Below are 21,310 nucleotides of genomic sequence, written 5' to 3' on the forward strand. Positions count from 1 at the left end.
TTTCTTGAGGGTTTTAGAATCAAGAATTCGAACATATAATTATTGATATATAAATACGAAATAGCAAATTATTTCTCATTTCATTTCACAAGTAAACTTTATTGGTTAAAATAAAACAAAATGCATTTTTTATTACAAAATATATAATAAAATGAATTAGATAGGAGCAATACCTTAACTGAACGTCCTACAGGATAGGAAGGAAGGTTCCGGCCTGAAAAGAAGTTACAAAAATGTAAGGAAGAATAAAAATGGTATAAAGAGCAGGACAGTGGGCGAATAAACTACATGTTCATGTACTTAATTGTAGTTTTAAGAAAACATGCTGTTTAGCAACCTTCAAAAATGAAAAAAAAATCTGGTATAGTTAGGTCATCTTAAAATAGTGTTACATATGCACTAGAGCAAAACTACAAACCCTCCTAAAATATCGTTGAAACACCTACAGTATCGAATAGCATATATTGTTAACAAAGAGAACATTTAGGCATGGTTTTATCAACACCTGCGAATAAGAATGTTAAGCAACCTTGAGACATGAAATGCAACACCCAAAAGCTGCTACTGCGCATATTTAATTTATGACACCCGGTTAAACTTTACTCCCGGATGTTTTCTTAAAATGATATAACCCTATTGATAAGAGAATTATATGCAACTTAACAATTCCTATTTTTACTTGAGCTCCCGGATATGAAACTTTATTCCCGAAAAAATGTTTTTTATAATGACTATGAGATTGTGGTGTGAATTTGATTCAGCGTAGAACAAAACAACTAATCTGTTCCCCTATTCGGAAATTATTAATAATTTATTTTCATTCGTTTACATTACTACTACCATAAAGTAGCTGTATTTATTATATGATTCATATGCCTAATTGCAACTGTAGAACATCTGTTTAAGTATCACTTTTTCAATATCATATAATACAACGATGCAAATATTTTTTCAGTAAAAAATTATGTATCTATTACATACGTTTTTCACATTTTTTCAAAGAAAACTAATTCAAAGGCTCTTATTTACATGAGTTTGTTAGACAGACATTATAAAACGCCCATAACATAACACGTTTAACCCAATTTCAGTTAATTAATTGTAAAACAAGGCATTCATGCGTGGATCATGAAGCGTGGGGAATGAAGACCCCGTCGGGATTTGGATGATCTGTTATAGATTATGCATAAAATGTTAAGGTATTAACAGACGTTTTAAAAATAATAATAATAATAGTAATAATAATAATAATGATAATAAAAATAATAATTATAATTACTCATGACCTCAAGCTCCTTGAAAAGTAGTTAAATGCATGCTTAGCTCCATTAAGAATGTGCATCACTGCTTGTCGAAATTTTGAGACTTTCTCTAGTACCTTTCCCAAGGTCACATATTATGTTAATTTAACAATTCATTTATCGGTTTCACATAAATTAAAAAAATCATCTACTACACTAAAAACTTAAAGAATGAATCGAATGACATTTGGATCTGTATCTATAAGTAGATATTGCCATATGGAAGGTAAGCAGAGTATTTATGCGAAAAAAAGTACAGAAAATCTTTAAACGAAGCAAACACGGTAAAGCAGCTTTTCCAACAAATGCACCAATTCAAAACAGTTTCAAACTGTCATTTGTGAGTCCAAGTTGTGTTAAAAGCATCATGAAGAGTTGCAAGTACACCAATCAATTTGTGTTAGAATGTATTAAATAGTTAAAGTAGATCGTATCCACGGAAAATGAGATTACAAAACAAAAAAAACCACGATGTTTATAATTGAGTCACTAATATTGTTCACAAGCTACACACAAACATTCATAAATCTAACATTACGTTACTATTATGACTGATTTGTGCCCTTCGTGTTTTCGCCCAGCGACCCCGACAATCGAAAAGTCGATAATTAACAAGTTAAAATGGCGGGTGCGGAGCTAAAACACTCTAATTAGTGAGGGCGTGGTGGTGAAGTTTAATACATAAAACTTCGCCCTGCGGGGGCGCGGGGCGAGATTTAAGAAATAAAACGGCGGAAGCGCGGAGAGAAAGCACGCTTATTAGCGCCCCCTCTTATCAGCGTGTTTTTGCCCCGTGCCCCCACCATTTTAACTTGTTAATTATCGATTTTAAGCTTGGCGGGGTCGTGGGGCGAAAACACGCTTATTAGCGAAGGCGCATGGCGAAGTTTTATCTATTTAACTTCGCTCCGCGCCCCCTTATTATTGTGTTTTCGTCCTGCGACCCCACCGTTCTTAAATCTCGCTCTGCGCCCCCACGGGGCGAAGTTTTATTTATTAAACTTCACCTGGCACCGTCACTAATTAGCATGTTTTCGCTGCACGCCTCCGCCATTTTAACTTGTTAATTTTCAACTTTTCGCTTGGCGGGGTGACGGGACGAAAACATGAATTGCACAAATCAGCCACCTTACTTTACCCATGTTTATAGCTATTCTTAATATGATTAGATACTATTTTTAATAGCAACTAGTTTAAGATTAAAAACCGAGTATATTTACGCATGATAATGTGCATTATTTACACAAGAAAACCTTGATATAAGGTGCAGGCGGTAATAATATACTGAATACATCCAACGACATCTATAACTACGGTTCAACGATTGAAGCAGGCCATACGCATGCGCATTTTCCAGGTTTATATAAACATGAGCCCAAAAATATTTTGTATTTGTGAGGACGGCGCTCTGACAACACGAAAAGGTTAGTTCTTTTAATTCGTATTGTATCTTCGTTGGGGTTATTTAAAGTGTTCTTTTTTATTGAAAGTTCATGCATTACTATCTTTATAATGATAAAATGTGTTAACTTATTAAAAAACCTTCCTTCGATATGCTGTTCTCTGTAATGACTATGAAAACCGTCTAAACTCTTCCACTTTTTGACTTTTTGAAAGCTATTAAACAAACTTGAATTAAATTAACTCAATATTATATGAAGAGTAGATTCTAAAATATCAGTTTATTGATCACTTGAGCACTTTTAAACATCATATTCGTTGTTTAGCCTTTGCACAGTTAAAAACTTTATTTTTTTCTGGAGAATAGATGTGGTGAATAATTAAAAATTTTGCATATTTGTAATGGGGTTTTAACTACTTGATATGGTACATAAATAAAAAAAACCTGGGCTGTTACGCATTAAACCTTAGTAATCTGTCATCAAATATTTGACACGTATCTAACAAAAAGGAAACATTTCTTATATCCTGGAACATAACATTTGGTGAAAAAATGAAACTAAATAATTTAAATCGTACTTAAAAATGGTTCTGGTCATTCTTAATGACAAATTAGTTTATTGGAAAAATCAGTGTGCCACAATCCTTTACTTTTGAACATGTTAACTATTCTTATGTTACCATGGAACAATAACGTTATCTTTATTTGAGATGTTTTCCAGTTATTTTATACAAAATGACATTATATACTCTTAACGCCATAAAAGACTAAGTTAATTCATAGTTTAAATTTCATTATTTACAGAACATCACCAGCTAGGGACACCTGTATAATCTGCAAATAAGCATGGAAAAACAAATCAAATTTTACTGCAAGGAAATTTTTTTTCTGTTTGTCATCGTTTGCTTTGTCAAAGGTAAGTTTGGTACTGAATGCACACATTCTACACTTGTTTCCTTCTTGTTTTATCTGATGGTATAGATACTGAGAAAAATGTTTTTGAGCATATCCTAATAAATAAAATAAAACATGTTTTAATCAATAATTCATGCTTTTGTATTGGCCTATATATTGCATTTATTGCAAATGTTTGTATACTAAATTCTTCATTATATGGATGGATTGTAATCGTAACGAAATATAAACATATACTAAATTCCAGTATCAATTCATGTTTGAATATCATATTTCAGCTGATACAGATTGTAGCACAAAAATAAAGCCCATTCAAATTCGTAAATGTCCAGACGGTTTAAGGGATGACGGTACAAGCTGCTGGAAAGACACTTACCCACGAGGTGCTGGGCGTATTCCTGACAAACTACCATGTCAAAATGGTCAACGCGACGATGGAACAAGCTGTTGGCTTGATTCATACGGAAGAGGAGTGGGTCGTCCGACTGACAAAGCTCCGTGCGGATCTGGACTCAGAGACGATGGTACAAGTTGTTGGAGTGATGCTCGCATATATGGGAAAGGATGTTGCTGTACACTTTGGGGGTGTTGCAACAAATGCCCAAGTGGATATCGTGACGACGGATGTACGTGTAGAAAGCTCGATGTAGGAATAAAGACCACTTTGTTCGATAGACTAAGCTGTAAAGCAACAGAAGATAAATACGGCGTTCGCTGCTACCCAAGATGTAAAAGTGGTTTCTCTCCTGTTGGTTGTTGTATTTGTCAACCACATGGTGGACCAAGAATAGTTCTTAGTCTGGCATCACGCCATAGGTGCCGCGAAAATGAAGATTTGCATGGTGCCCTGTGCTACCCGAAATGTAAAGAAGGATATAAGTCGGTAGGATGTTGTTTGTGTGAACCGATGGAAGGACCAGGGATCAAGATAACAAATCCAGAACGCCAGTTTTGTGAAGGCAACGATCTGAAGTTCAATGGTATTTGCATTGATACCAAAGGATGTTCGCCATCTGAGCTCGCCAATGCGATAAAGAAGAATACAACTATGTCTGAAGAAATGCTAGATCAATTCATGGAAGAATTAGAAGATGAGGATGGTAATCATCATAAAAAATGACATGTCACATAAAACTTGGTCAATTTGTTTTGTCAATAAATCGTCTGTTTACTCGCTTCATTTGAAAATAATGTTTTGTAAAAACATGGTAAAAAATAAAAAACTAATCATACTATGATATCGAATTCTAATAAGAATTAAAATAAATGTATTGCAATAACCAAAATTAAATTTGTTCATTGGTGTTTTGTATTTGATTACCTTTTCCTTGCCATAAATGTTAATAGCATTGGATTCTTGAATTCTTCCCTAGATATTGATTTTATAAAGCAGCGAATGTTCTTTATATAATGATAATACTATAAATGATGAGTATGATGGTAATGGTGATGACCATGATTATGATGAAGCACTTAAAATATGAAAACTTGGGTTTTTCTCAAATGCATAGATGGTTTAATCAATAAAAATGCATTGACTAAAGAGTGTATCGTCTGAAAACCCTTTTCTCAAAACAAATAAAATCTTGATATCATGCTTCAAATGAAAAAAAAAATGAACTAAAAAAGACAGGAAGATTTCGATTCCTAAAAAAGCGTTCTGGTACATTTTTAAAACCATTTTATTTAATGGCTTTATTACACATCTGTGCCTCGGTTTATATTAAAAGTATTTTTTATTCTTACGAGTTAACTCGTAAACTCGTAAATTCGAAATAAACAGTTACCCTCGGGCTGGATATTCCAAATGATGTCAGGAAAATGACGTCTCCTCTCATTGTATTTCACCACTATTAATTTTTGCAAATCCCTTTTTATTAGCATGCAAGAAAACGGATATATATTTTTTTTTTCTTGCATTATAGTATAATAATGCACGGTTTTTCGTGCAAATGCTTTACAACAAATCATATAGGCCAATCGGCTTTCATGATTATATTCTGCGCATATGAACTATTCAACAACAAGGCACAACAAATTGATATTTATTTCAAAAATTCGAAATAAAATTTGCATGATTCAAGGTCAGTCCGTGGATTGGAATGTTAGATAAACGCATAATTTGGCAAAAGCGTGCTTTTGGTAATAGGAATCAAACATTTTAAAAATTATGAAATCGTTTGTACATCATGAAAATTTTTCATAAGTCATCGTCCATTGATAGAAAAAAGAACAAACAATTATTGCTGAAATACATTTGTCCACATTCTCTTGGAGTATTTTTAACGCCAATGAGTCAATACATGCCATGTCCACTACATAAGACAACTTCAACCATACATATTATGAATCGACTTTTTGGTCACAAATATCAAATTATTGTAATTATAATTGCAAAGCACATGTACAAATAACTTCAAATTTCTTCCTTATTAAAATAAATAAAAATAAAGATAGGAATAAGAGTAAGAATGTGAATTTGATCAGAGTAGCGCTTTGCTTTGATTAAATAGATAAATGATTGGTCTTTTGCTTGGTTTAATACAACAACATTTCCTCTATTTAGATGAATAAAAAAGTTAAGTGATAAGTTTGTAACACTAATATCATATATCTTACATATATAAACACAGACCTTGAAAAGTAACAAGGAATGATTTGTTGTAAATGACCAAGATAAGACTAACACTATACAAAAAATACAAAAAGCAAGAGCACATGATATGATATGTTGTATTTGAAAGTTTGACTTTTCCAATTTTATATTTATTCACAACGATCAGCCAATTATCTCCAATGGGTTTCCCTCTGGCAACCTGCATGAAAAGTAATGTAAAATTATCGTAAGAACAATATATAAAAACATAAAATGACAAATTTTAACAACAATGTAATTGGGAACAGCATGCTATATCTTTCATTCATTTATAAATTCATATGAACTAGAGGACATAATCTAAATTCTGATATTATAGGGTGCAAAATGATGTTTTGTCTTAGCGTATAATCTCTGGAAATATAATCAGTCTTATGTTTCCACGGGCTTTACCCAGCTTAATGATTTAAAATTCAGCCATCATTTCGAATGTGTGATTGGCTTCTTTACTGTGCTAACAATGTTGATAGAGGAGTATAGAATTTATTTTGAAAGTATTTCATCTGTTCTTTGTTTAAATATTTTATTTGTTTGCTATATGAAATTAAAGTCACACTGGCACTTTCATGAGTAACAGATAATAGAATCCTTTTAAAAAGAAGATAAAATTTGTGTCACATAAATATATAAATGCTATCTACAGGTCATTTATTAATCGTGACACACTTACTAATTTAATTTAAACAGAGTAGCACGCAATGAAATTATCTTGATAAAAACTTTTCGACATATCTGTACGTAAACGATATGCGGGGCCCTGTCGTCGCTTCCTTTAAGAGGTAAAATGTTGTTGATAAAATTTAGTCATAATACATCGAACAAATTAGAGTTTATTAGGTCAAATCTTAATGATTAATGGAACTCCACTTAGGTTAAAAAGTTCTTTAACTTAATTAACTGATAATTTGTATATAGATCAAGTGAAGATCTTAAAGTTGAAAAATCTGCACATTATTTCAGAAGTAAATTGAATATCGATAATTTGTGCTTGCATTACCTTTCATTTAAGGTCATTTTACACAATACATATGCTTATTCTGGAAAAAACGGTGTCAGGTAATGATTTTATTATTTAGATACACGTACACAAATGTCAACATATCAAACATCCTCTGTTGTGCCCTACTTAGATTCGTGTGGTCAATCGAACCTCTAATCCGCTTTTCTTAATTGTTAAATTTTGACATAATGAACATTTACAAGAAGCTTAAAGTTGATGAGAATTTGAAAAAAAAACGATGTATCACAAAGCAAGAGTTACTGTTTCATCAACTTACTTGGGAGAAGAATAAAAAGATCTACGTACCTAAGTTCACAGATTGCGTGAATTTTATTGCCACAGGGACCATCATCCCACATATATTTGTGAGGGAAATACAGGAGACCGCAATCTTCGTCATGTCCATGCCAAGAATCGGGCTGACCAGGAGACCAATCCGTGAAGGTGTCCATAGTCCCTCAATCAATCGGTCATGTGAACCTATCCAGTAATTAACATCTGTAAGGATAAATTGTTTTTTCATGTCTTGGTAAATTTATAAAAGAGTATCTTAAACTTAGATAATTTCAAAAAGAAGAAAAAAACTAAGTTACTTGCTTATTTAATCAGACACAACAAAGACCATTGAGAGAAAATGAAAGTACCTTTTAAATATCCGGTACAATATAACTTATATAGTCGTCAGTTGAAAAACTGCACTTTGTGTTTCCCCAATTAAATGTTTATTCTTCCTAATTATGATGCACATTAGAAAAAATTAAAACAAATAAGTAAGACATACCCTTCATTCTGAGCAAATATGTCTTCAAAAAAGAATTTTCATCAGCTGTGTCTATATGAACCAGATGAGCATATGACTGCTCACAAACCAAAAGCTTGCTTAAAATGATAACATCACGAGAAACTCATTGCTCCTAAATATATAAAGCATATATTATGTGCATACAGAAACAATAATACTAGTATCTAGGTTTTGTAACATTATTTAAACCTGCATTTAAGCTTGGCAATCTGGAGTCCGAATTAGAAAAAGAGGATAATGATAACCAAGCTTTTATATTGAATAACGTAAACGAATATACTTGTATTATGTTATAAGACCGTTTTATGTTTAGTTTAATGGTTTTGACATGATATCAAAAGAAGTAAAGCATTATTTTACGAGACATTTTATGATTGGCAGAGCTTTCCATAATCTTATATGGTAGGTTAATTATGTCCCAGACGCAAATTAGAATTTACTAGACAATCACTACATCACATAGATATTAAGAAACATATAAAGAAACATATATTATACCTCTGCATCTGCAAAAGAGAATGCAATTTCACTGATAAAGGAGCAAGACCCATTGTATCTTATCCACTTATCTTGACAACCACATACTTCTTTGAGTTCTTCTTGTCCTACAAATAAAAATGATCTTGTCCTACAAATACATGTAATAATGATCTTGTCCTACAAATAATAATGATCTTGTCCTACAAATAATAATGATCTTGTCCTATAAATAATAATGATCTTTACCTACAAATAATAATGTCAATACAGACGAAGAAAGAATAAGATTTATATCTCTATTATCTAATGACAATAAATTCTGAAAAGCAGAAATTAACAGAAAAAATGCAAAAATGTTATAAATTGCGAACACACTTGATCGAATCTATTCATGACACATGAAGGAATATGTATCATCCCTCTCTTACGTCAGGACTATTAAAACTTCCACATATAATGCATTTGATTCAATGAACCATAAGTGATAGGAAAAATGTATATATCATCTAAAATAATGGATGGCCAACTGCAACATTTTCACGTAACACCATTTGTTTTTGGGTAAATATAGTTCTGAAAGATAAAATGGATAGGCTATGTATGCTAGGTAAAACATGGAATTTATATCATCATTAATTTTAGTCTGTTAAAGACAATCAATTTAGCCTGTCGAGACACAAATTGCTACGTTTTAGGAGTTGACAGTTATTTCAACAACAAAAAGACAATGCTGTAGTAGTACTTAGATATTAACAATCCGACATGGTTAAAAGACACGGAATCTGCAGCAAAACAAAATTAAACACATATAATTTTTCTGGAGTCGGTATTTCGTTTCATGTTTCATCTGAAAGGGTGTAAACATATATCTAATGATATTTCTATAGCTTTGAAAGTAAGACTTATGTTCCTTCTATGGTTGAAACTAAGAAGGTTTCTGTAATTTAACACGTGTGAAAGTTGTTTGTTAAGAGAATGAATTGTTCCCTAACAAAATATCATAAGGTTGTAACCGTTTAGCAATTATCTTAGGGACATATATATTTATACTTCTTTCATACAGGTTCATCGGATGTTTTTTTTCTTCAAAAAATATTTTGCCGGCCAAATGCCCGTCTAAAATCAATTTGAATTCCTGTAAAATTTACAAGAAGAACTGAATATAGGAAGAGATTTCACTATTCATTTTAAAATTACAAAATGATGTCTGGGAATCTCATTGGTCATTCTAAGAACAAATGAAACAAATAAAAATGACATTTCTTTCATTATAATATAGTTCTAAACTAAAATGTGAAGGATAGTTCTTGCCATTACAAAACAAAAATGTAAAGGATGGTTCTAAAATTAAATGTACAGGATAGTTCTTTAACTGTCTAGTTTAATTGCTCAGATATTTAAGTTCTGTTTAACAATACTTTCTCCCACAAAACATTAAACACTGCAATCAGATCTCATTACATTTTCTAGTGAAATTTAAATTTTGTCCAAAATAACAAAAATAATCTCAGAACTTATCATAATTTTTTTTATGATGTCCAATAAGTTTCTAACATATGATTATTGATGTGTTCAATTGATACAATGTTTCAATTTTTGTATATTTTTGCATATTAATTAAGTATTTATAAAAATAATTGACTACCGACTGCATAGATGCTGGTGTTAGAAAAGTTCACGTACTTACCTAAACACGACATATTCGTTTAGAAACACATACATCTTAAAGTGTTCCATTTTTCAAGATTTATAACTCTTCAAGAAATTATTATGTCGTTGTTATGCAAGCTATGCTAACATTTCTATATGACTTTGCAAGAAAACCTAAGAAAACTTACATATGCAAATTAACCAGTTTTACTTCGGCATACTTTTTGTTTCAAACTACAGACTGCAGACAGATAACTTTATACACTTTTACGATTGAAAGTCAACTTTGATATCGTATAAATGCGGTTATCATGTTAAGTGTAAACTTACATTCGTCGACAATTAGGCAAATATTTTGTATGTTAACTGTGAGTAGAGAACTATAATTTAAGAATTTAAGTTCGTTATAAAATATATGAATTGGATCCTTCTGGATTCCTTCACCTCAGTAAGTCAATATAATTTTACGTTTCACTTGTTAAAAATGCCTATTTACTCGAAGAACTTTATATACTGTAGCAATTTTGTAAATAACTTATTTATGTTTCAATATGTTTCCATCTGTAATGTCACATTATATGTTAATTTGTATAAATTATCTATTTTATTATTCATAGCGGGGATGCTTTATCCTTTTTAAATCAAATTCAATTCAGTCATTTCTTCTTTTCAATATTTTTTCTACAATGAGTCATTATTTCTTATGCCATTACACAATATGAGAAAGTTAATCTAAAAGGAAGGGCAAAGTTCTCGGAATAAATGTTAAATAGCCCCAACAACACTCCTCAGATGAAACGGAGACCTTTCAAGTACAAAATCCTTTTATCATTTAGCTCTAGATACTTTCTTTATCTTTTTGGTTGTACTTAATATGAAATGGAAATGTACACATAACTATACTCCATATTGCCACTCTTATGTTTGAATATGTATTTAATATCGTAATGAGAAAATTACTAAAAATCTCTTACCTTTCACGAAGGTGAAAGTCAGCATTAGAATCGCTATCAATTTCTGTAAGTCCATATTCTGCCCTCTCCATACAAGTAATAGTACAGGCACTACAATTAGACATCACCTCGTACTGATAAGTAAAGGTGACGATACCAAATATAATTCAAATCTTTTGCAGTACTACATAAGTATTAAAGATTAAACTTACACAGTAAAAACTGTTTGTAATAAGAATTTGATTTATTTCTCATATTACCATAACATAAAATCTGAATAACGGAAATCCCCTACGAGCAATGAATGAAGAGAAAGCATGTGATAATTTACGGAAGAAACAATAAACAACTATATATCCCATGGTTTCTTTCGTGATTTTGTTCTTGTTCCTTGTTTACCATATCATATCAGGCAGGAAGATACACATGTTCCGAGCTTTTTATCGTAGAACGATAAAACGTGTACGTGTCTTTATTGATATTGACATATATCTTACCAAAGTTGGTCACCGATCTTTTGACATTTCTTGTACAATGCTCATTTAACTATTGCATTATAATGACCTATTGCTCTGTTACGTCAGTTTGCATTGACTTATTCATGTCATCGATTTATTCATGACATCATATCCTCTAAAAATCTATTATTTGTCTGAAGATCTTTTATATCTATTATTTGATCACATTCAATTTATGTATGAAAGATTGGCTATAAACTTTGATACAATAGTTTTTGAACTTTTTGATCGTTAAATATCTTCATCTACAAAACCTTTTTAACAGTTCTGTTAAGGTTTTACGACATTTTCAACGAAAAACAATATTATACTCAGTTACCATTTATACATCATTATAGCACAACATTATGCATTAAAAAATTGAATTAATTTATAATTTGAATAATTTGTGAAAAGTCAATTTCTAGCTGTCGGGGACTTTATATGTAAAATTATTTTTGTTAAAGGAATATCATTACAGATACTCAAATAAACTATCTATTGTACAATCATCCTAAAATATATTTATATATTCGTCTTCAGAAAGTACACGACGTCTTATAAAATTAGGGTTAGTTTTTCGACCGCAATCTCCTTCCATGATTGTAAATATTTGATCACTGATTTATAAAGAGATCTAGATTATATTCCAAATGCTTTGTAAAAATGCATTGACACCATGATTTTATAATAAAAAGGTTCATATATCTAGATGCTTGAAAATGTCAGTTATTATTTCAAATATGTAAAAATGTACAGACCGTAAATCAAAACTATTTTCGTTTTTGAATCATCTTGTATCTGCATAAATGTTAAATAGTTTAGGACTATGTGTTATATCTTGAGATTATTTCTGGAAACCTGGTCTGATTATGTAAATGACAAACGATCTGGTTTTCATATTATTCCCGAGGATGACGTGACGTAATTGTTTATTGTTTTATTATCTGTATGAATACAAAGTAAAAGTACATCACTCTTGCCCGTTACAGTTGCTATTACAATCCTGCTATCATTTTAATATATAGATAACAAGGGTATGCTGCGAAACAGATGTTCAAGCACCTTCGAGGCAATGTGCTTTGGATATAGTTTAGTTTTATAGTAATGTGTACCCTGACCTCTCAAGAAAGAAATTGTCTAAGGGATGTTAATGCACTTTTAGCATATTTATTACAAGGGAAATATTATACATCCCTTTCAATCTGGATTGAAAGGGCAGGAAAAATTTTAAACCAACTCATTTGAAGCACGAATGACCTATGCAAAAAGTAGATCACGTTCCGTGCTAGCAATATTTGTAAAAGTTGTATACCTTACAGTAGATTTTGACCTGGCATGTCAATTTTCCCGTGTTATTAAGCTAAAAGAAAACAGATTGACGGACGCCTGTTTTCAGTACCAGTGATCCTTCGTAGAAAGAAGAAAAAATCAGATAGAGAAGTTACGGTCACTCTAAGGCTCGATCCTATCACAGTTACTTTTATCGGCCGTTGTCCCAAGAAAATTACAATTCAATATGTTGACACAAATATTATAATTCTGTCATTTTCTATCTTTTTGGCTGAATTATCTTTTGTTTTAGTTATTCCGAATTCAAACTAACAATGCTGTACCATTTTAAGTTTACGTTCGATCATCTCTTTTGTACGTGCTTTGGCAATTAACGATGATAAAAAGTCTGAAATAACGAAGCAACGAAATCACGACGGTGAAAGGTCGAAAGTACGATGGTGAAAACGCTATATTATATAAAGTTGTTTCTAACGTGGTAAAATTATTTCGACCTTTTATTATTAAGACTTAAAATGCGAGGCCTCATTTGTGTACTTATAAGTGAGTCAATAAACTTTGCTTTATCATGCACTTCTCTAACATCTGCTTGGGCTGAATGATAAGCTAAATTCGTAAATCGTTTTATATATTGACCCATTTCTGACAATGACTCTGCAGCTCTGGCGTCTTGCTCGGAGCTGCGTTCTGTCTATATGTGTGCAACTCAGTTTAACTGGGTGGCGCCAAACGTTCTTCAAAAAAGTAACACGCTCTCTTGAATTATACTCATCACCGCATTAAATACACGCTGTGCTTGTCCACGCAACAATAACGCTAGATATATACCTTTCTTATCATCCGTCCGTTTAAATATTTGTGGACATAAATTAAAATGTAAATCAGTCCCGGAACCAGAGCCAGGGCTGTATTCATATAAACTGCACTTTTTTCAGACTTCAAACTATTATGACTTTCATTGTGATTTCGAAATCGTGGCCTTTTTGTTACAAATCTGTCCTATGTTCCGCCTCATTCATAAACAATTGACATCCCATTTTCTTTATTATTACGGGTATGAATATTATTACAGGTATGAATACGTGATAATAAAATATGCGATAAGTTCCTGTCATTGTCAAATTTATTTGCTTCTGTTAATTATAATTTATTAGTTTCTGTTGATTAATCTTTCTTCATTGGTGTACTTTTTTGTACTGATTTTCGAATTTTCGTGTGTAGTCTGAGACTCTTTCTATCTTCAAAATTCTATTTTGAGTCTACATATATTCATCATCCATCAATGAACGTTGATTTCTTTCTTTTTTCGGCTATTTCCAAAAGATATTTTTGTTTTGTTTTATATTACAAATTATACGTACCCTTTAAAATGTATCTCTTCAAATGTTGGCACTGGTGATTGTGTTTCATCTATAAGTTACATGTATAATAGATCTATCCCACCGACGCTGCCACCGATTCTGTAACGTGTACCGAGCTTATAAATATTCGTAATACATTAATAATTTTCCTCTAGGTTTCCTTACCTAAATGATTGAATACTAATGATTTTAAAATGATTTGAATGTAAATTAATTAACTTTATTTTTAAACAAATTTTAAACAAATAATATAAACACAATATGGATAACTCCTGTGACAATACCAAAACCTAGTCTCGATGCCTACCTATTATAAACCATGCACGTCTTTTCTATGTCTCTGTTTTTATCTAAACAATTATGTACTGGATATGTTGTCATTATCACAATCACTTGAGTATAGGTACTCACTTCTACTAGCTAATGCGAATGAAGTACCCAAGGAATACTTATTTTATGTTACAGATGGCCTGGTAATTAATTCAAATGAACGTTGTGTTAATTTTGGGACTGAATAATATATTCACCAATAAGAAGCATTCTGATACACATGAAACATGGTTAAACTTAAATGGATAGCTTTTAATGATCAATCATAATACAGTTTCTACTATTTATCTTGATTTTTATAACCTTATGGCAAACGTTGATCTAATTTCATAATGTTATTTTAATTATTATGTATTTTGTTCGCCTAATAAATTTTAAATTGATACATTTGTTAAATTTGCTAGGCACGTATATGTGTTTTAATTGAGATTCTTCCCCGAATAACATCTAAGCATTTTTCTTTCAATTAATTAATACTTGTTTCTCTTTTTTTCCCAAAACTAAAATAATTGTGCAGTATGTCATATTTGTAACGTATGAATGCAAGAAAAAAAAACTACATGGAAATAAAAACTACATTGAACAATTTGTTTAGTAGTATATTTCTTCAAATACATATATACTGTTTAATTCAAATATACACACTATTTATTGTAGACATTATTAATGGCATAAGACACTCATAAAATGGTTTGTTATGAATGCTATGAATTAACTGATATCAAACTGACTTATATTACCAGACTTTAGAAAGAGGCATATTCAAGCTGATGCAAACAGTAATATAAGTAATTCAAAATGTAAAATTCAAGTGCAAATATTTTCAAGTGAAAAAGTCTCCTACCTACTAGTACTTTTTAATCTAGAAAGAACTACCATTAAACTAATGGAATAACAATTGATATTGCAAAGTTCAAATAATGATTTATAATAAAAGAGAAGAGGAATGAATACTGTTGTCGTATACAATGAGTAAATGACACACATTTTTTCAATCCAACAAACATAGTTATAAATGCACGTCGCTGTATGACCTGTAACACCCAACTAAGTTGTAAAAGTCTGTTCAGATCAAAAATTCAGGAGAATGAACAATCAGCTATATTTTCTTAAGTTATCAGCGGCAAATTGTTGTCAATAGAACGGAAAAAGTTATTGAATGGAATGTATCTTATAAACTAACAATAACACATATATATTCACATATAGTGATAGGCTCTAAAGAAATTAAAAAATATATATTATAATGCTTTTAAACATTTTCAATATAAAAACGGAAAATTACTTTAAGACATCATATGTAAGAGTTTCACATGTCAGAAAACTGACCCTTCGGGTCTCATCACATAAATCTTGTTAAAAATCTACAGTCTTCTAAAGTTTGAAACAATTTTTTGCATATGCATCTTACAAATTAACTGGTTGCCAAAGCAGTCACATTTTTAACATATGAACACAAACAAAATAATTTGCATGTACATAAGGTCAATATTGCCATCTATCCATATTTTAATTGCGGTGGACAGGGAGTTAACATTGATCCTGCTCAACCATTTACTATATACAATATATAAAATAATAATATGTCATTCATACATTTGCTAAAAGCCTTTTGTAGACATATGAAATATCAGAGCGAATTATATTCAAACAATCTAACATTCACGACATGAAAATGTATATACATGTAATTTATTCAAACTTATTAATATTTGCACAAACCATGTAGAATTATGGCAAAATACAATGTATTTATAGACATTGCAAAAATTATGACTTCACTATTTTATGGCATCATGACATTAGCCTTGATAAATTAAGCAATACATTTCACTTCATGATCTTATTCACATTTACATGCTGCACAAATTTTATTAATATCATTTAAAATGATATTGCTTTACAAATATTGAAAGTTATTGTCACAAAATTATTTCCTTCTATCCTTTCCCTGATGATGAATTATCTTTCCTTGTGGCACTTTCTTGCTCTTAGTTCCAAATCTCCGCGCATGCTTTTCGAATTCCTCTTCCATAATCTGTTGCCTTGTTTTCTTGAAAGGTGATGGGAATTTATCTGGAGACAATATGCAACCTCTTAGTTCGTAGTAGTCAATAAGATTTTTCCATACTTCATCACACGAAAGTAGATTTTTGTTTCCTATACGAAACAATAAAAATCTCTGAAAGATTACTTATGTTTCAAGAATCAATGTTCATGCAATTTATATATACATAATTTCCTTCAGGATATGCTCATCTTTGGGTAAAAATCATTTTAAAGCATAAATTTTATGAAATCTAGGGAACTCTTACTGAATAGGTCTTATTTCAATTAGGAATATGTGCAAAATATATATCGGAAGATTTTTTCCCTATTACTGGTCAGATAAATTTGGCCCATTCTTAAAAAGACTGTCAGTTTTTTTCTATTCACGCTATGTTCATACTTTGTTTACCTTTACTTAATAGAGCTTAATGCGCAACATATCTTCTCTATGTGTACTTAAAAATGTTTATTTAAAAGAGACCATGTAGCAATTATCTGTAGTTTCAAATATCAATTTCGAGGATAACATATCGTTAAAGAATCTCAACAAAAATCTTCAGAAAACATACTCAATACATAATATTTGGCTTCATTTAAGAAATCTATTTGATAACATATTATAATACTGCACGTTTGTAACGTCATTTCTCATTGGATAATCGTGACGTTTATATTATTAGTTATAAAGATCGTTGACAGGTTATATGGCCCTATATAAACGGCTATTTGTAAATATAACCCGAGCCGTTAGGCGAGGGTTATATTGCAAACAGCCGTTTATATACGGCCATATAACCTGTCAACAATCTTTATAACGAATTTATAATACAGCAAGCATCATTTTTAGCGAAAAAAAGTAAGATTTCTTTAGGAATCGACAGCAGCCGTGTATATAAAACTGTATAAACGTCACGATTATCCAATGAAAAATGACGTTACAAACGTGCAGTATTATAAAGTTTTATATACACGGCTGCTGTCGATTCATGAAGAACTCTTACTTTTTTCTCTAAAAAAAGATGATTGCTGTATTATAAATTCGTTATAAAGATTGTTGACAGGTTATATGGCCCTATATAAAAGGCTATTTGCAAATATAACCCGAGCCGTAGGTAATATAAAGGTTCTGTGAAAGGTCACGTCAGGGAAGGTAATTACAGTCATTGTAATACAATATCTTTATAAAAAGTTGGGAGGCAATATTTCTATTTAATATAAACCATCACGTAGTTTGATTTTATCATTGCAATAAAACACAAGAACATTAATTAGGATTTTAATTATTTTCTTTCGGAAAATCATGTTGATACTATAAATAGTTATTGACAATATTTATTGGATAAACTCACCTATTATGATCAGTCCCTTTTTGGCTCTGGTTAAGGCAACGTTTACTTGGTTTCTGTCAGTAATAAAGCCGAGATTGTGTTTGCACCACCCAAGAGTTGGATGTCGTTCTATCTTATACGAAGGTAATGACCTGACAGTACTGAATATTACATAGTCCCATTCTCCACCTAGGAAAAAAGTAAATATTGACAAAAGTTATTTTCTTGTTATAAATAAAAAGAGGTTTTTTCGTTCACCTTATCGTAACTATTAATGCCCAGTTTGGCAGCCCGAGTCAACTTTATGTACAAAACAACAACAAAAAAAACAACACAACAACAACAACAACAAAAGAGTGCAGTAACGGCGCGTGCTTGCATAAATTTATCCGTTAATAATGCTTTTCCTGATGCAAAGACACATTTTAATTATAAAAATGTTTTAAAATATTTGCAATATTTACTTTGAAAAATATGCGTTAATGATAATGATTCTATAAACGCAATTCAAACATACAAACCTTGACTCGATACAACTGTACTGACATTTACATCAACAAACCCTTTTTTCTCTTAGCTCTGCTTTTATTTCATGGCATTGCGCATTGTATTGTGAAATAACTTGAACGGACTCTGATGGCACTGTTCTTGTGAAGTAACTATACACATTGACCTTAAGGGAAGCAAACATGTTATAAACATCTATATTAATTGAGTGCTTAAAACATTAAAGTTTAAATGAGTATGTCATTTTTTCAAAAATTGCACATATTTGTAAGTATTTTCGTATTCAACGATTAGGTTGGAACATAAATTAATAAATAAAACAAAGGTCAAAAACTTTTTCCATAATTATATCTTTTTTCCATTTATATATTCAAATTGTTTCAAGCTAATTAGAATTAGCTCTAATGGTCATCACCATTTGGCAATTGTTTGATCTCAGTTTAGCTGAATTAGAAAATTAAATGGCGGGATGAAACATTTGCTGACATTTTAATCAGGATTGATTAAAGCCCCAGATAATTATCTTTAAAGATAACTTATGAAATACATACATTTTAATCATTACATTAGAAAGAAATAATTTTATTTTTGTGCTTAGAAAAATAAGTGGTTGATATACTCTGAAAAAAGCCACGTTTTATTCGTAAACAAGTTAACGTGCAACATAAATTAGTTGCATACTCACAACGTGTTTAACTTCTTCAAAATTACTTCTCGACTGTTCGTTCCCTTCCTCTGTAGAGACTGTTAGAAATTTTTCCTCACCTTCTATATGGATAAAAACATGAGGATACGCATTGTGATGATCATGCGGCCAGATATCTAATTGCTCATGTGTCCAAACGCCTCTACCGGTCTTCAAAGCACCATCATAAAATTGTTCAGAAGGAAACTGGCATATTTGAGGATGCTTTGTAAAGAAAATACAGGCATCCTTTAATATTCGCTAGATTTGAATCATTTGATATCAAAATTACAAAAACACGTACAAAAGGTTATAACCTTACTGTTATATGTAACATTTCAATTGCTTGCTTTAATTAAAACAACATATTTATTTTTTTTATTTAAATGAGAATTCCTGATAAAAATCACAAAATCATTTAAAATAATAATATTACTCTGGTACATTTCAAATAATTAAAATCAGACATATTACTATGACACAGGTCTTGTTTTCAAAATGATGAAATCGAAAATCGATTATGTATTCGTGATGTTGAAATGTCCCTCCCAGTCTTCGTGTATTACAAAGAAAAAAACTTTGTAGAACATTTTGTAGAAGACGTTGTCAAATATCTAAAATTAAAGTCAACAGTTTGCTTTTTGTTTGTTCATCTTAAGATAATGATAAGCAAATAAGGCAAAGCAGCATTTTAACAAGTCAATCTTAGTAATGACTACACACTACATTTAAAGGTTCGCTGTAATCATCAACTACATATTCCTACATATCACACCAATATAAATTATATTATAACATTCGGACGTGTCTTTCTGTTATATCTGTTATATATATAAAACTATATATGATCATATCATCTTTTTTGTAGCATTATAAATTACAGCTAAACATACCATCCGGTACTGTTCGTTTAGCATAACGAATGAAGCATCCGTTGACGAATGATTGTGCGCATAGCTCTCAAACAATGACTTGTCTAGTCCGAGTTCTGCCGCCTCTATACACATAATGATTGGTCTAAGCTGTTTGTGATCCCCAATCAGAACGACCTGTTTCGGATTTGTAGCAATGATAGGAACAAGGCAGTGTGGTTTTGGACACATGTCAGCTTCATCAATAATGATCTTAAAATGATAATGTTATACACCGACAGTTATACTTTTTAGACATATTCAAAGTTCTTACTACATTGTTGCTTTGCCTCGTATAATCAAAATCTTTCAATTATTAATATCTTGAGTGCCAATGGTATAAGATTTTCCGGACGAAATGTTTTATATGCTCGTATGATGAACAAAACATACCAGAAGATAAATGCAATGTAACAAAATTAATATTCATTCAAGTGATAAAACATATATATTTTTAATGATATCAAACTATACGAAATATTAATTTTAGAATTAAGAAAACTCTACTTTATCTAACTCACATACAATTTAATTAAATAACACCTTATATAACGTGTTTGTAAATTCATTTGGTATTAACATTTTGTAGGGCCTGAAAAAATAAAAACAAACTAACCTGAGACACGTCTGATGCTTTAATTAATTTTGGATTTGCACCAACTGCTGTAGTGCAAAGTAAAACATCGTATTTTTGCATTTCTTCAATAGATGCTTTTGCAATAAGCTTGACATATTCCTTTTCTTTAGTAGGCATACGCCTGTTTTCATTTTTTGCAAATAACGCATCAAGTGCCCGAATTTTTATCGCTATCCCTTTTTACCCCCAGGTTGTGGGAAAAAAGTTTGTCCGCGAAAAAAGCTTCCAATGAAAGGGATTTTGCAGTTTGGTTTTTTTATTCTTTTTGAGAAAAACCCTCTTCCCGGGGTTTTGGGAGGGTTTTGTCAACTCTATTATTTGACCATATAAACGCACAAATTTTTTGGTCAAAGGGTTTCCCCCCATCCGTTTTTTAACACCCAAACCCCTGTTTTTTTATGCAAAAAAAGGGCCCATATAGATTTTAATAACTAAAATAGATGTTTTTTGTTCTTTGAAACAAAAATTTTTTTCAAAATTTAAAAGCCCAGATTTGGATTTAGAAAAAAATTGAAGGGCAAAAGAGGCATTTTATGTACAAGAATATCGAGAG

The 21,310-nt window shown here is 31.0% G+C and overlaps 2 protein-coding genes and 1 pseudogene across 2 annotated transcripts; 1 reads left to right on the forward strand and 2 right to left on the reverse strand.

Annotated features, from left to right (window-relative positions):
* The first annotated feature begins 2,614 nt into the window (after positions 1-2,614).
* On the forward strand, positions 2,615-4,923 carry LOC132748859 (cubilin homolog). Its single transcript, XM_060738515.1, has 3 exons — positions 2,615-2,725; positions 3,508-3,619; positions 3,897-4,923. Exons 2-3 carry the CDS (start codon positions 3,550-3,552, stop codon positions 4,736-4,738), a joined length of 912 nt encoding a protein of 303 aa, XP_060594498.1. The 5' UTR covers positions 2,615-2,725; positions 3,508-3,549; the 3' UTR covers positions 4,739-4,923.
* Positions 4,924-16,570: 11,647 nt separating this feature from the next.
* Positions 16,571-19,799, reverse strand: LOC132748857 (helicase with zinc finger domain 2-like; annotated as a pseudogene).
* A 236-nt stretch (positions 19,800-20,035) lies between these two features.
* LOC132748861 (regulator of nonsense transcripts 1-like) lies at positions 20,036-20,914 on the reverse strand. The gene is made up of 2 exons (XM_060738516.1): positions 20,737-20,914; positions 20,036-20,333 (listed from the first exon to the last, which is right to left on the reverse strand). The coding sequence occupies exons 1-2, from the start codon at positions 20,872-20,874 to the stop codon at positions 20,058-20,060; spliced, it is 414 nt and encodes a 137-aa protein (XP_060594499.1). The 5' UTR covers positions 20,875-20,914; the 3' UTR covers positions 20,036-20,057.
* Positions 20,915-21,310: the final 396 nt, after the last annotated feature.

The sequence above is a fragment of the Ruditapes philippinarum genome, unplaced genomic scaffold (assembly GCF_026571515.1).
Source record: "Ruditapes philippinarum isolate M1 unplaced genomic scaffold, ASM2657151v2 ctg1749_1_1_1_1, whole genome shotgun sequence".
Classification (NCBI taxonomy): Eukaryota; Metazoa; Mollusca; class Bivalvia; order Venerida; family Veneridae; genus Ruditapes; species Ruditapes philippinarum.

Excerpts from the sequence above, each read along its gene's own strand:
- LOC132748859 (XM_060738515.1), top strand. The coding sequence starts at position 3,550 with ATGGAAAAACAAATCAAATTTTACTGCAAGGAAATTTTTTTTCTGTTT. Across the intron at positions 3,620-3,896 it reads CATCGTTTGCTTTGTCAAAG|CTGATACAGATTGTAGCACA; the intron begins GTAAGTTTGGTA and ends ATCATATTTCAG.
- LOC132748861 (XM_060738516.1), bottom strand. The coding sequence starts at position 20,874 with ATGCCTACTAAAGAAAAGGAATATGTCAAGCTTATTGCAAAAGCATCT. Across the intron at positions 20,334-20,736 it reads AAGCATCAGACGTGTCTCAG|ATCATTATTGATGAAGCTGA; the intron begins GTTAGTTTGTTT and ends TATCATTTTAAG.